The sequence below is a fragment of the Aphelocoma coerulescens genome, chromosome 6 (genome assembly GCF_041296385.1).
Source record: "Aphelocoma coerulescens isolate FSJ_1873_10779 chromosome 6, UR_Acoe_1.0, whole genome shotgun sequence".
Classification (NCBI taxonomy): Eukaryota; Metazoa; Chordata; class Aves; order Passeriformes; family Corvidae; genus Aphelocoma; species Aphelocoma coerulescens.
In genome coordinates this window covers 2850824-2867045 of record NC_091020.1, presented here as the reverse complement: position 1 = coordinate 2867045, position 16222 = coordinate 2850824, and the positions used below count along the sequence as shown (strand labels likewise).

Genomic DNA, 16222 nt, shown 5'->3' with positions numbered 1-16222 from the left:
GATCTGGGGCTCGTTCATACAGAAGGGTTCAGGACATGGCATGGAAGGGAGGAAGCCTTGCAGGGAAACAAAGAGAGGCTCTTTCCAACAGCATCCTGCTACCTCAGCACTGTTCTTCTCCTGACTTGGCTGGACAGGCAAAGTTAGAGGGAAGCTCTGAGCCAACTGATGTTTCTACACCAGGCCAGACGTGCAGGATCTCTTTGGGTGCAGCTGTTTTCTCATCTTCCTTTTGCTGCTTAGAGTTGGTTTAACACTTTGCCCCATTCTCAAACAGCAGGAATAGAGAAACCTAAAGAGGAATGTCCTGTGTCCCCTAGCTCCACGTTGCTTAGAAGAGACTTAGGAATTATTTAACATCATTAAAGTTTAGAGTAAAAATTATGGTGGCCTAGGGCAGTTCTCTGTATGATCCAAGTGACACAAGAGCTTAATGCCACTGAGATAGGTTTTCCAAAGTGCACTGGTGCCTTTAAAATGGGACATATTAGTAGGAGTTAGTGTTGATTTTGGGGGTGGAAGAGGTAAATTGATGCCCTTGAAGGGTTATAGGAAATGGTTTTTCTTCTGCCATGGAGATGGCACTAAATGCCCTGTGCTGAGCCAGTTTCTTTTCCTGCAGGATTATTCCCATGAGCTCTCCTGCACCAGTGGGAAGGAAAGGATAGTTGTGCCAGTTCGGGCCATTGGTGGCCGACCTATCCTGGACTTCCCTGACCAGCTGGACTTCCCAGTCTGTATAGTCAAACGCAGCAGTGAGAAGACTCTGCTGGTTCAAAACACTGGAAACCTGGAAGCTCATTACGAGATGAGCACCAAGAGGTGAGGCAGCTCATCTATTCTTATGCAAAACACCTTCGGGTGAAAACAGAGTTGGGAAAGAGTAACAAAAGGAAGCAGAGCATCGGAGCTGCTGCCCTGCAGCCCTGGCTGGAAGTGAGCAGGATGGGTGGCATCTGCTCTTCTTGCTTCCAGTGTTCTTAGCAGGATGCAGCCTTTGAGCTTTCTCTGTCCCAGGTTTCCTGGAGGGTGCTGGAACATGTCAGTAGCTGGCTTGCACCCTCCTGAGCACAAGCAGCTTCTGAAATGGTTACTCAGCGCTGTCAGCCAAATAGACAGGAGCAGGTAACCAAATTCTCTGGGAGGACACAGGCACGTGGCATTCCAGCGGTCCCCACATTGGATGCCCAACATGAGCTATGTTGTGGGCAGCCTGTGTGGCTCCTGTTCCTTAAAGCTGACCTGATTTCCCTTGTCAGCTGAGGGCATCAGTCACCTCTTCTGTTCCATGATGAACCTTTGAAAGCCAGTTGAAAATTTCAAACAGATGATGTAAATCTCTGAATAAGGTCGGGCCTGCTTTCATTGAGATTTCTTTGTAAATACTCTGAAGTTCCTGTGTTTCTGCTCTGTTTTTTAATTTTGTTTTGTGTTAAATGTTTGCCAGAATATCATGAATTCTTCATTGGGAACTTTCATAAAGGTCGAGCTCCTCTAATGCCTGTCAGTATAGCACGTGCCCATAGGTATATGCACAGGTGTGTAGGAAATACGACACATTTAGAGAATATGTGAAAAGCAATTGGGCTGATTTAGAAGATAAAAATATAGAATAACTTTTGCTGGAAGGGACCTCTGGAAATCATCTGAGCAAACACACTGCTCAAAGCAAGACCAGTGTCTGGGGCTTGCAAGGTGCCCTTGGGAGATCTGGACCTGTCTTTGGATGCCCTACAAGAAAACAAACATCCAAATGGACCTAGTTAAAAAGCGGAAGAAAACAAGCTATTAGAACTCCCTTCATACCTTACCTTTTCTGCCTGTCAGGTGCAGTAGTGATTCATGGAAAGGGTAGATCTAACAGGATGAGAACTATCTTAAGGAACAGCTCACAATGAACAGATAAAAGGCCAAAATGTAGCCTGCCAGCCCCATCTCTTGGCAGTGGTTTTCATTTGGTTATTACAGTGACAGGGATGTCTCCTTCACAGCTCTTTGCATGTGTGGGCTCAGGGAAGAGCTTAGTGATGTTGGCTGAAATCCAGAGGAGTTAAGTTTAACTGCAGAGCTTGTGTCCTTGGGTCTTGGGGAGCCAAGTCTATATGTGAGAGACGACTGCTACAGCAGTAACAGAGGAGTCTGGTGGGTACAGCCCGGGTTGGGATGTAGGAGATGCAGGGGTTGATTTGCACTCAGTTTTTCAGTCCTGACAGCTGAGTTCTGAGCTTGGCTGGATCCTCTTCTCCTGATAATTTGGAAATAAGAAGATGCCTTCTTTCTCAGGCAACCCCCGAAGTCACCCCCAGGAGTGTTATTCCCATCCTGCTATCTGAGGGCAGGACTATGTAGACATGGAACAGCAGTGGGAAAGGGATGGGATGGAAGGCAGCGCTGAAGTGTGGCCAGAGATTCCCTTAACTTGCAGCTTCTCTGTTCTGGTGCAATTTCTGGCAAAAGAATAAGAAAAAATCCTGTGCCTTGCCCACACCAGGCACTGATCCCCCCTAGCCCCAGCAGAGACCTGCAGCAGTCCTGGCAGCACCCCTGGGGCAGATGCAGAAACACGTACAGTAATCCAGCTCTGGGGCTGGTGGGGCCTTGTCTTTCCTCCCCTCTCTCCAAAGTCTCAGGTCCAGCACATAAACATTTCTGGCCCAAGGCTTCTCCATCAGCCAGTAGTGATGCTCTCACTACTGGTAATGGGAACAGGCCAGGCCCATAATTGCAGCAGTAGGTCCTTAATGAGCAGAACCTGAAGCGCCTTCATCAGCTGTCACTACTGACATGAGGAAAGTTCAGCTTGCCGGATGTTCTCTTTATTTTTGTGTGGGATGCGTTCATCACCAAACTCCCCAGAACACACTTTTAAGGTGACAGATTGACCACTAGCAAAGCACCAAGGCCAGGAACTTTTGTTTCCTCAGTGAGGCTCTGCAAGAGCACAAAGCCCAGCAGCTGCTGGGCAGAAGCACATTTCACCTGAGCTGTCCCATCAAAGCACGGAGTCTTGTGTCTATCAGGCAAGAGCTGTTCACCTGGTGACCAATCCTAATTGCTCCTGTTAAATCAAAGTGCACCAACACATTTGCATAATTATTTCCAACACATTGCACAGAGTTTGTCTGGGGGGCCAAGCAAACAGTTACCAGCCTGGATGACAACCCAGAGTCCCAGACTGCATTGCTGGTAAATACACAGAAACCTTCTGTTGTGTTTCCTTGATGTGCTCCTGGTAACGGTGCTTCATTTAGCTGGGACTGGATCCTTCAGATTGTAAATGGCATCCTCCTTTTGGGTCTTGTTTCCATGCCACTGTAGTGCTCTAATGTGCATTTGCACTCTTTCAGAGTTTTGATTGCTCCTTTTCTTAAAACAGCTTTCATTGAAAGGCTGATAAAATGTGCCCTTTTTAGGCTAAATCAGGATGTTTTCAAGGTAAAAGAAAGCAAAGAACCACACTGCAAATTCAACAGTAATAATTCCTTGGAATATTCAAGGAAGAACTCCTTCTCCCTGTCTGATTCCTAGGCTGTAATCTCATGGGGCAGGTAGTGCCCTAACGTTTGCATCTCTTGAGATGAGGTTTATAGGCAGCAGGAAAAGAGAAATTCCTGAGGCAGTCAGTGTCAAGTTGTGCATGCAGATAGTTCTTAACCCTCTCTGTACTTTCACAAACCATTCTCTGGTGGGATTGCCGGCGGTCAGACCCTTGAGTCTCATTGCAGATAGCTGGATGCAGAGCATGGGGGAGGTGAGGTCATTTTATCCCACAGGATCTTGTGAGGGCTGGATCTCCTCCCACAAGAGTCAGCAGCTGTTTGTGATCCTGTGTGTTCTGTCTGTCTTCTGTTGACTGTGGTTTGTTTGCTCCCTGTTTGCCCAAGTGAGCAGAAGTGACCTGGACTGCAGACGGAATAGAGTCCCCAGATGTCCCCCCCGAGTCCTGATCCCTGTCTTTGTGTTGCAGCCCTTTCTCCGTGGTTCCGGCCAGGGGAACTCTGGGCATTGGCGAAACCATGCAGGTGACAGTGAAATATCAGCCGCTGACGACCGGTGACCACGACGTACCCCTGGTAGTGCGCTACAGCACAGGTGAGCGCTGGGCACTGCACGGGGCACGGGACAGTTCTCCACCATCATTCCCCGTTGTCCCAGCCACCTCAATTCCCTCTCCAGATGTGCCTCCCCTGTTCCAGCTTTACCCCAATGAAAAGTGAGAACTAGCTGGTGTTTAGGGGGTCGATAAAGTGGATACCCTCTAACAGGGCTAGGATTTTTGGAATCCTGTTTTGCTGGGAGTTGCTGAGTGGAGGAAGGAGAAACCCTGATTCTCCACTACCGTGTGGCTCCACCTGGGTGAAGTTTTATTTTATTCCTGGGCACTGCTGTGTCTGAGGTCTCCATCAGACTCTCTCCAATGCAATGTATTTCTTGCACACTTCTGTCCTGTGTGCTGCTTCTCCATTGTCTTGTCACAGAGGCTTTTTCTATGTTGCCCTCTACACATGTGTGTAATTTCTGTCTCATAACATTTTCAGGCCCTTGAGTTCCTGTTTGATGACAAATCAAGACAATTTTTTCCTCGTCTCCATTCCCCAGGCCACTCATGCTGTTGCAAACTTCTCCCATCTATCTCCCATTTGATTTCCAGACTGAGGAATCCCATTCAGTCTTCATATAGAAGCTGCTCTCTACTTATTAATCTTTCCTTTGTCCCTTTTTATTTAATTTGAAATGCTCCAGCTTGGTTTTTGAGATGAGAACAATATCAAATATTTCAAGACTGATGTGGCTGTGCGTTTGGACAGAGAGATGATGGTGGTGTTCATGGTGTTCATTTTGTAGTTGTTTGTCATATTGCAGAGCACTGGGTTGTGTTTCCTCACTTGTGTCCCCTCCTGCTGTGGGCTGTCACTTCACTTGTTCCTCTGGGCCTTCCTTTTCTGCCCACATGCCCCCAGGCATATTTTCTTGTCAGCAACAAGGGATCAGGAGAGACAGGAGTCTCACGGGATGCCCAGGGGAGACCCTGGTCAAGCCAGGACTGAACAGGGCTCCTCAGCGTCACCTGAAGGACTTTGATGCAGAATTCCCAGTGATCGGCATGGGTCACCTGAGCACATCTGACAAATCCCACTATAAATACTGTCACCTTGGGGCCAAATCTCTACAAACACACTCAGAAATAAGGCATTTAAGGAGGTGCCCAGGACATCCTCACTCTGTACACACAGAGCTGTCAGGATGTGATAAATGTACTGATCCATAGAACTGCTCATTCAGCTAAAAGCTGTGACACTTTCTTCTGTCACCTGTGGTTTCCTCTGTTCCTTGTGCTTCCATCAGCACCTGAGCTGAGCAAAGACTCCTCTTTGCTTTGTTCCAGGTGAAACTATCCAGACAAAGCTTCATGGAGAAGCTATAGATCTCAACATTGGGTTGAGCACATACTCCGTGGAGCTTGAGAAGACTTACATCACCATGTCGTGCCACACAACCATGTTCATTGAAAACAGGAGTGACACCACAGCCCACTTCCAGTGGAAGACTTATCCTAATGAGGAAGAAGAGAATCAAAGGAAGATGAGGTGGGTTTGAAAGATGCATTTCAGTGAAATACGTGGCCCAAGACTAAAACTAACATATGGCCTTAGGGGTTTGTTGGTGCTTTTGAATGGTTTAGGTCAGGTAAACCATCTCTGAAATTAGGGTGTGTGTCCCTGGGCTTCAGGAGCTCAGCACTTTGCATTCCAGTTCCATTTATACTCCAGCCAAGGATGGCGTTTTGGGGAGGAAAGGTTGATCGCAATGACTGGATTTCCTCAGGTTCTAATTGGGCTTTTGCCTCTCTAGTTTTCTTCCTACGTGACCTGGCAACATCCTTAAACATTTCTTGAGTTGCCTGCCCCTCTTTCCAAAGGTCATACACCCTCTTTTTTTCCCTTAGTTCCTTCAAAAGCTCCTTGCCCATCCAGGCTGGTTGTCTTCCCCATCAGCTCGTCTTTCAGCACATAGGGACAGTCTGTTCCTGTGCCTTCAAGACTTCTTTCTTGAAGTATGTCCATCCTTCCTGGACCCCTTTGTTTTTAAAGTCTCTTTCCCAAGGTACTCTCCAAATCAGTCTCTTGAACAGGCCAAAGTCTGCCCTCCAGAAGTCCAGAGTGGAAGTTTTGTTGATGCCTCTCCTTGTTTCACCAAATACTGAGAACTCTATTATTTCACAGTCACTGTACCCCAGACGGCCTCCGACCACATCTCCCACCAGCCCTTCTCTGTTTATGAACAGCAGGTCCAGCAGAGCTCCACCCCTCGTAGGCTCACTCACCAGCTGTGATAAGAAGCTCTCCTCCATATACCATTATATGTATATACTTATATACATATAAGAACCTCCTAGATTGCCTCTTCTCTGCTGTGTTGAGTTCCCAGCAGACGTCTGTCAGGTTAAAGTCACCTACAAGAACAAGTGCTGGAGATCTTGAAACATCCTTCAGCTGCTTGTAGAATATCCACCTCCTGGTCCTGGTTGGGTGGTCTATAACAGACCCCCCCAGGATGTCGGCCTTGTGGGGCTTCCCCTGATTCTCACCCACAGGCACTCAACTTTAGCATCATTAATCTCAAGTTCCATGGCATCAAGAGCCTCCCTAATATACAGAGCCACCCCTCCACCTCTTCTCCCTCTCCCATCTCTTCTGAAGAGCTTGTAGCCATCCACTGCAGCACTCCAGTCATGCAAGTCATCCCACCATGTTTCCATGATGGTGACTACATCATAGCTTTTCTGCTCTCCCATGACTTCCAGCTCCTCCTGTTACATGTGTCGCTAATGCGTGCATTAGTGTACGTGCACTTCAGCTGGGCTGCTGACTTCACCCCTAACTCTGGCTTACCGCCCTTAGGCTCCTCTCTGGAGAGCGTGGTTTCATCCCCTTTCCCTTCAAATCTAGTTCAAAGCCCTCTCAATCAGACCTGCCAGCTCAGGGGCTCTAGCAGGCCAGGTGCCGTAGAAGTTGCCCCCTGATCAAAAAACCCAAAATTTCACTGATGCTACCAGTCCTTAAACCATTTATTGATAATGTGGGTTTTCCTGTTCCTTTCATCATTCATCCCTGCTACTGAAAGAACTGAGAACACCACCTCTGCTCCTGCCCCAACAACCAGTTGACTCAGAGCCTTGAAGTTCTTTTTAATTACCCTGGTGCCTTTGCTGTCAGCCTCATCGCTGCCAGCCTGGACAACCAACAGTGGGTAATAATCAGAGAGCTGATTTAGTTCATGTAGTTCTTAGGGAATCTTCTGGTGATATCCAGTACCTGGATCCCAGGGAGGCAGCAGACTTCCCTGTGGAATGGATCCGGTCGACATACAGGGCCCTCAGCTCCCCTGCAACTACCCTTCTTTTCTTCTTTGCACTTGAGATTGTGATTTGTCTGACAGACAAAGTGCAACTGGAAGACTCTCCAGACAGAATTTTTTCTTTAGTGTCATCTGCCTGACCCTCTGGATCCAGGGCCTCGTACCTCTTCTGTCAGGGCACCTGGGTAGGTGATGGGGATCAGGATGGAATTTTATTACCTCCCCAGGAGGGACCCATTTCCATTCCCCACCATCTCCTAGGTCTTCTCCCTCTGCCTGGTGGCAGGAAGGGCAGGGCTCTCTGACTGCTGCTGAGCTTCTCTCAGGGTTGGAAGGGTGTAACTTCACCAGCCTTTTTCCCTTTCCCTCTCCCTATACTCCCTCAGCCTTTCCACTTCTTCCTTAAGCTCTGCCACCGGACAGAGCAGATCATCCACCTGCTCACACCACACACAGGTGTCTTGTGCGCTGTCCTCTGGCACTAATGCCAGGCTCAGACCCTCCCTGCAGCCAGGGGCCTGCACAGCTGCATCTTTCCTGGGGGTTCTGTTTGGGTTAGTACACTCTTGCTGGCAGCAGCAGCAGTGGCTTTTGATCATTTGTAAATCATTTCGGGGGGGGAAGCACAAAGAAAAAAAAAAAAAAGGCAAGCACCTCAGAACCAGCCAAAAGACACGAGCCACTGCCAGGAGGGTGGGTGGCTGCACCCTTTCTGTTCAGCCTGCTTGCGCGAATGGCCGCGCAAAAACCGGCAAACTGCGTGCCAAAACCGCCGTGCCAAAACTGCCATAGCAAGCCCCTGTTTGCTGCGGGCTGGGTCACTCCCACTCCCCAGAGCCATTTTAAATTGCCTGCCAAGGACCAGGCGATCGACCCTCGCCGGCTGGAATGGCTGGCAAGAGGGTCCTTTAGTGCCCTGGGCTTCTTGGTTTTCTGCTGTTCTCTATCTACTTACACAGTATCTGACTTCATGCAAGCTCTGTGTGTTAAAAGAAAACCCCCTGACATTCTCTGGCTACTTCCCTGGACTGTTCACTTCCATTTTTTCCTACTTGCCTGCCTCAGCCTGGTCCCCAGGTGATCCACTTTCCCCTCAGAAGCAACTAGGTTTCCCCACAGTTAACTTCAGCCTGGTTTTGGTTTTGTGGATTTTTTCCCAATTACATTAGTTTTCATGCCAGTTTGTGTCCTAGACTTTGACCAGGACATTTTGTTCTTCCTTACTTCCAGTCTTAGGGATGATTTTAGCTCCAAGGCTACTGTCATGCTGTCGGAGAAGCTTGTGAGATCTCAGAGCAGAGAGGACATTTTTATGAGAGGAGGCAGTGCAGGATCCTCTCCCTCTCAGCACATTCTATGACCATGCACTGGGATGGGACCCAAACAGCCCTGGATCATGAAAAAGTCTCTTCAGGAGTTTGCTGTCTCCCTCCTGCATGACAAAGTCCCTTTCCTTCTCAGGGCCTCTGTTTTCATGCATATAAAACCTTGAATGTCACTGAAGGGATGCAATGTCTGAATTCATCAATTTCCTTTGGAAGTGCTCTGGGATGCTCTCATGGAAGGCAGAGAAGGGAACAGGGCAGGTCCAAAATGAAAGAAACAAAGAGTGATGCTGGTGACCTGTAGCTGCAACCCAGCTTCGCCTCCCCTTCCCAGGGAAGTCCTGCAATGGGTGCTCCTTGATCTTGATCTTGATCTGCCTCCCCTGAGGAGCTCAGTGGTAGGAAAAGCCACTTGAGGTGGCTGGTGGATTCCCCTCAGCTGTGGCAGAGGTTTTGAGCCAGAAGGTTCTCTTGAGGGCTGCTGGCTTTCGAAACCTCTCCTGAGCTTGTAAGTGTGGAGTAAAACTGCGTGCTGTGCCAGTGAACAACAAGTGATCCTCTGATCCATTTGGGACCCCGTGGGTCAGGGTCAGCCCCTTGCTGAGGAGCTGCTGCTGCTACTCCCCAGGTGCTTTGCTCTCCTGCACTTACACTGATCTCTGCAAATATGTGGCTTATTAAATGATCTGCTGGATTCATCTCTCCCTGCGGCTGCAGGATGTATTATTTGCTTAGTCCGGGGAAAGAGGTCTGGCTGGAAAATTTACTGGAGGAGAAAAGAATAATGGAGGAGCGGGGCACTTGTGAAGATCGCACTGCCAGGCTGAGCAACATAGTTGATGAGGAGATGGCCAAGGTGCAACAAGACCCCATGCTGTTCTCCGAGGACATTTTTTCCATTGAGCCACTGGTGAGTGATAGCTGAGAACCTCATCTCCTCTTCCTCTTCCTCCTCCTCCTCTCTCCCCCCTTCCCATCGCCTCCCCCCCCATGTGGTCACTTGGCAGATCCTCAGCTGGCTTGATGTGCTGACAGGGAAGGCATCGAGTTTCTGGTGAGGCTAGAGGGCTTGCTCCTAAAAGCATTTCTGCCCTATGGGCTCAGGGCAGGGCTGGGAGCCTGATGGAGCCAAGGCCTGTCCTTGCCGTGTCCACAGGGACCAGTTATTGTAGGTAGGGGCTCCCCCAACACGTGGTGTGTGGGGTTTAGCAGGGGTGCTGGAGCACTGCCAGTTCACATATTGACCTGAAGCATGCAATGGTTCACTAGGAAAAGGAGGCCAAATTCAGCGCAAGGTTAATCATAGAAATGCCAATCCCTTCCTGTAACCACGACTTGCACTATTTCTGAGTTTCCCTTCCAGTGTCATCTGCAAGCCTGGACACAAGGCTGGCAGGTTTAAATGGGCTTTTTGAGTTCTGTTGCACACAGGGACAGAAAATATTTTCCTTTTGTGTTTAGGCAAGCAAAGCCCCACCTCCTTCCATCAATCAGAGCCCTGATTCTGAGTACTGGCATAGTGAGAGATGATGAATGCCTAATGTCTGCACAGTGCAAAATCCATTCTCATCTTGGAGTAAACCCTAGAATAATCCCAAGCTCTGCTTTCTTTCCAAACAGGTTAAACTAATATTTTTATTTCCAAGGAAGGGGATCGTGTTCTCTTCATGGTTACTCCTGGTGCCCATCTAAGGCCAAGAGCCGCCAGTGCACAATGGCAGTTACACACCACTGTAGCTGACAGCAGCGTGAAATCACCAAGAGCTTGTGTCAGAGCAGTAGGAATATTGTGGAGAGTGGGAGCTCATCAGCTGAGCATTAAGAGCTCCCAGCGGTGTGTTGAGCTTGGTTTGGTTTCCTCAGGCTCCTTGTGTTGTTCACTCCTGCCTCAACATTGATGCTCTAAATAAAGGCTTACAGGACTGTGGGTGAAAGCAAGAAATGTGATGTTAGAAGATAAGTGGTTTGCTGTCTCTTTCTGTTTTAGGAGGGAGAGATTGGGCCACATTGTTCGGCCAAAATCAAGGTGACCTTTAAACCCCAAGAAGCGCTAGAGTATCAAAGTGTGGCTTACTGCAACATCACAGGTACAGCTCCTTTCCCTTGCTCCTCTCACCCACAGTGAAGCCATGGTGCAAGCCCGAGCCCCTTGGGCTCCCACGTAACTGCTGGGAAGAGTCCGTGGTCAGCGGGGCAGTGCTGGCACATCCCCACTGTCCCTGCAGCTTCCAGGGAGTCTCCCGTGCAAGGCCAGGGCTCAGAGCACCTGTGTCTGGATTACTGATCCCAGAACAACCCAGGCAGTGCAGGGAGAAGCTTTCATGCCATGGCTTTGCCAGCATTTCCTCAAAGGCCGAAGAGCTACAGAGCAGAAGAGCTTTAGTGAATGAGCACTGAGTCCCTCTAGACCACTGATCTCCAGGATGGGTCCATTTCACATGGATCCATCATCAGGCAGTGGGAGCTGAGTCAGAAATGTGCTCCCTGACCCTTGATCCCCTCCCACTGCCCAGACACCACCAGACCAGAGGTGGCTGAGGCCCGCTGAGCCCAGGCTGTTTGTGGAAGGACCACCCTTGGCCAGCACCTGCTTCTCTCCTGGGTGGGAATTGTCACCTTGCAGCTCTCAGTCTGTGGAAATAGAACACAGTGCTGAGTGTCAGAAGCTGAGGGCTTTGGCAACAGAGTCCTGTGCTGCTGGGCCACCTCCAACATCCAATTTGCCAGGTAGCAATTGCCAAACTCCTTCTGAGCTTTGTGCCTTCACTGAATGGATTTCAAAGCTCCTTGAGTGCATGGGAAGGAACCCATAGAATCACATTAAGTATGTTAAGGATGGAATGGACCTTAAAGATCCTCTAGTCCCAAGCCCCCTGCCAGGGGCAGGGCCACCTACCACTAGACCAGGTAGCTCCAAGCCCCATCCAGCCTGGCTTTGAACACTTTCAGGGCTGGAACCTCCACAAATTTCCTGGGCAATCTGTTCCAGTTTCTCACCACCCTCACAGTAAAAAATTTCTTCCTAGTATCTAACCTAAATTTCCTTTCTTTCAGTCTGTACCCATTACTCCTTGTCCTGTCAGTACAGGACATCAGAGGTGTTTTAAACTCAGCAAACTGGTGGCTAAAAACCAGCCCAAGGAATGGGTTAGAAACTGGAAGTCAGCCCTAAGGGCTATCTCCTGAGGGAAGAAAAGGGTCCATATCTTCTCTTGGAGCATCAGGAGCTGGTTGCATCCAGCTCAGAGTCAGGGACAAGCATTGAGGCAGCCTGAAAAATACAGGATAACAGAGAGAATTATTGTACTGAAATGGACATCTCTCCACAGGCCGTGAGACCAGGCTGCCCCTGAAGCTCAGAGGGAAAGGCAAAGGACCCTGGGTTGAACTCAGCTATCATACACTGAACTTTGGGAACATTTATGTCAACACACTCCACGCCTATGAGGTGAGCAGCAGGGTTGGGGTGGATCCTGATGGCTCCTGAGGCAGCAGCGAGCCTGGTGGACCTGTGGAATTCCTGGCAACTTGGGCAGTTGTGAGCAGGGAATATTTGACGTACTGCTCAAATCCGGAGGGGTCGGAAAGGCGTGTCTGCTGTTCATGAAACCCCAGGCCCTGCTTTTTGGCAGCCTTCCTTGGCCATCAGCTGGGAGGCTTCCTGCAAACCCCCTTGGCCCATGAAAGCAACACTGGGTCAAAAAGCTGCATGTGCAGAGGCTTTTGTTCCAGTCCCAGGCACAAATCAGCTTTGTGCTCAGGCTGTCCAAAAGCAGCTGGAACAAACTGGCTGCATTTGAGTTCGAGTTCAGTGCAAAGAGTTTTCAGTCCAGTGCCTCCTGCCTATTCCTGGCAGTTGGAGGAAAGCCATCCACCCTCCTGGCTCAGCACTGGTCAAGGGGCTTGGGAGTGCTTTCCCTTGCTGAGCAGTCCCTCACCACACTTCATCCTTGGTGCATCTCTGGCTCCAGAAAGAGGAAAGTGTTCCTGGGAATAAAGTAAAGGAATTTGCCTCCACCCCTATTTGCCTCCACCCCAATACTGTCAAGTTTGCAAAAAACAAAACAAAACAAAAAACCACAACAAAGACAGAGAGCAACTGAAAGAGGTAGGAAATGAGGCACTACATCATGCCAGACACTTTCAAAAGCTTGGCTGTGGAAGGGAAAGGCACCCTGAGTTTTCTTACCAAAAGATGGTGCTGCCTATACATTTTCGTGCTGGTGCCTCATTGTTTATCAATGAATTGTTTCCATGATCTGAGAAAAGGCGAATGAGTAGATGGTCCTGTTGGAGCTGTGCTAACCAGGGCAGCAGCAGCAGCTCTGTGGTGATTCACTACGCAGCTGCAATCACCTCACGTTGCTCCCAGGGCCAGGTCTGAATGAGCCTGGTGATGCTGACCAGAGGTGGACTGCTCTGTGTCCATGGGATAACCCCAGGGTGACTCTGGTTATGTGAAGTGACCAGTGCTTTGCATGAAAACCCAAAGGCAGAACTTGTCCTGTTGTATTTTTTTGTCTTCTGCCATTCAGCAGCACAAAGCATCTTCTGCCCTTTCCAGGTGTCAGTTGCTTCATTAGAAAATAACTGCCAAGAAGGGAAGATTCCACATGTAGTTCCATTTTGCTTTCTTGCTGCTGCAGGTGGATCTGATTAACAAGGGCCCTATTGATGCTCCCTTCACCTTCGTGCCTCCAACCGCACACGTGGCCAACTGCTTCGAGCTTGCGCCCAGGAAGGGCATCATTGCGCCAGGCGAGAGACAGACTATTCAGATCTCCTTCAAAGCCACCGTACCGGGGATGTTTGATGAAGAATTCCAGTTCAGTGTGGCTGGATCTCCTATGCCTGCAGTGCTGAGAATCAAGTAAGGACTCTGGGAGCTTGGTGGGCCCATCTCTAGCTGAGTCTGGGACATCCCCCACTTACCTCAGTTTGGGGTGGAGCAGAGAAAAAAGGTGTTTCCTGAGGTCATAATCTCTGCTCTGATCCTGACATTGCCTTAGTGTGAGGATGCCTGCTGGCCTGTGTGGGTACCTGGGAGCTGGAGTGACTCCTCCCTGCAGGGATCTCCCTCTGCCTTGAACCATGGCAGGCAGTGGGATGGATCAGCTTTGGGCAGTAGCTGCTGCGGCATGTCCCACCTGAACAGCCAGCAAGGCCTCCAGGGCTTTGGAGATGGGCCAGCCTGGGTGATTGTGCGCCAGAAGCAGCATTTTTAAAATCCTCTGATAATAATTGATCCCAAAGGGGCAGCAGCAGCCTCACCTCAGCTCTCATGCCCATGCATGGAGACAGGCTGAGCTCCCAACTCCTGTGCAGAGAGTGCTCTGGTACCTCCTCTCCACAGCCAGGAAAGGGCTGATGTGGAACAGGGAACTCTGCAGCAGGGACCGTTACAAGAACTTGGCCTTCATCCCATGGGCTGGTGCCATTGCAAGAGAGAATCCTTGCCCAGCAAAAGGGAGAAGGGGTGATAATAGGGGAGGCAGAGCTCACTTCTCAGAACCACAGCAGCGTGAGGGCTTGTCCCTGCTAGCCTGAGCCATGTGCTGGTGGGATAATGTAGTGTAAGCAGGAAAGCTGATGCTGGCTGCTCTGGAGCTTTGGAGCTAGGCTGCTGCTGTTGGAGGGCACTGGGTCAAGGCAGTAAAGAAATGAAAGCAATCTGCAGTCGATTATACCTTGTATAAATGAGGGGAAATGGATGAAAGAGAACAAGAGGTTATTACTAAGCAAGAGGAAAGCGGTAAGTAGGTCTGCCCATAGTAGAGAAACAATTCTGCTGGCTTTGTTTTTGGAGGAAAAGTGCTGGGTTTTTATTTTGGAAATCAAGAGGGAACCTTTTAACATCAATTAATTGATTCTCCTCTGTCCCTCCCCCAAACTGGTCATGGGCTGTTACTGCCTAAGCAGCTTTCTCCTTGAGCAAGGTGTCTCTTGTTGACGTGCATAGAGCAGAGCCAAGGGCAGTCCTGTGAATACAACAGAAGGCACAGTTCACTGGTGCTTGATTTTTAACCAGAAGCCAGAGTGGGCATTTGTAGAGGGATTCCTTGTGGAGCGGGGGCATAGGATACCCCAGGAGAGCTTGGGCATCCCAGGGCTGTTGCAGAAGTACCCCTGACAGGGCCTCAGGCTGAAGATAGGCTTGCAAGGCACCTGCTAGCCGGCAGCCTTGAACAGCCTTGGGAAAAGGTATACACTGGCCAGCTCCCCTGCTGCATAGAGGCTTTGTCATGGGAAAGGGGCGTGAACTTTGCAAAGTATAACTTGGTGTAAGTGAACAATAAAGGGGAGCATGATGCTCAAATCGTATTGGTGTTCGTATCGTGACTCTGGCTGGTTCCCCTGCACCAGGGACCCCCCCCCCCCCCGCTAAAGGCATTGATTGGCATCAACCATTAAATAAACTTGTGAGTGTTGTGCAGCTCCAAGTGCTGATTTCAATGGATGTTGGTGACTTTTGGAGCCTGTGTCTGCTGAGTTCAAGGGCAGGTGAGGTGGTGTGGTAGATTGAGGATACCCATGTTTGGTTGTTTAAACCATTGCTCTTGGCTGTGTCAGCTGATGCACTGGGAACAAGCTGGTCCTTTCCTCTTAAGATTCATTTGTCCACTGAGTAGAATTGCTGCTGCTCTTTTCAGAAGATGTTTGGGGCTCCCCTGGCTTCATGTCTCAAAACTCTGTCTGTAATTACTGTGTGGGTCCTGAGAAAGCTCCATGGAAACACCAGCTATATCAGCTAAGAAGTAGCAAATCAGGGAAGGTGTGGCTGGAAAGGCTGGTTACAGAAGTCCATCACATTTCAGATGGGGAAACTGAGGCACAAAGCTGTGTCTGGGTGTGTGTTCAGGGTCCTTCATGGGACCAGCAGCAACTCTGGGGCACTTCCTGCCTGCCCTGTGCCCAAAGCCCCATCAGTGGCTGTTGCCTGCTGACCACTTGGCTTTGGCTGCCTCCTGTCCACATGGACACTGCTGAGCACATGGTGGTGTGTTGATCTGAAACCCATGGTGCCCCTGACACCAGGTTTTCTGCCCCTGAGCCACGACAGGCGGACGCTTTGCAATTCCCTTTAACCTTTGCCTCCTCTGTCCTTGTCATCGCAGGGGGTGCATCAATGAACCGAATTTACACTCGGACGTCAAAGAGATTGACTTTGGTGACATGGCCTTTGGTGAGTGTTCCCTGGGCTTGGACGCAGCGTGAGGGGTCTGTGCATTCCAAAATTGAGCACATAAGGGTATCCATCACTCACGTTCTGCCTCTTCAGGGTGTGAACTCCAGGGCTGCTGGTGCCTCAGGTAGCATTTTGCCATCGTGAGATCAAATAGAACCAAGGAATAGAATGTCAGTATGTTCTCGTGTGTCTCTGTCCTGGTTTAAAAGACAGATGTCTTCCAAGGAAGGCAGGAATCTTCATGGAATGGAAAGATGACCCCCTCCCTCCAAATTATTATACCTTTGAAATTACAGGGCTTCCAGGCAAAGATCTGGGAAAAGGAATAACAGGTCTTTACTAGAATAGATCA

The 16222-nt window shown here is 49.6% G+C and overlaps 1 protein-coding gene across 1 annotated transcript in view; it reads left to right on the top strand.

Annotated features, from left to right (window-relative positions):
• LOC138112188 (hydrocephalus-inducing protein homolog) overlaps positions 1-16222 on the top strand; it is a 78867-nt gene that overhangs the window by 6193 nt on the left and 56452 nt on the right. Inside the window, exons 5-12 of the mRNA XM_069018887.1 lie at positions 623-822; positions 3968-4098; positions 5387-5588; positions 9402-9594; positions 10672-10771; positions 12014-12132; positions 13331-13554; positions 15800-15867. Coding sequence (XP_068874988.1) covers positions 623-822; positions 3968-4098; positions 5387-5588; positions 9402-9594; positions 10672-10771; positions 12014-12132; positions 13331-13554; positions 15800-15867 — 1237 coding nt within the window. The remainder of the gene's footprint in view (positions 1-622; positions 823-3967; positions 4099-5386; positions 5589-9401; positions 9595-10671; positions 10772-12013; positions 12133-13330; positions 13555-15799; positions 15868-16222) is intronic.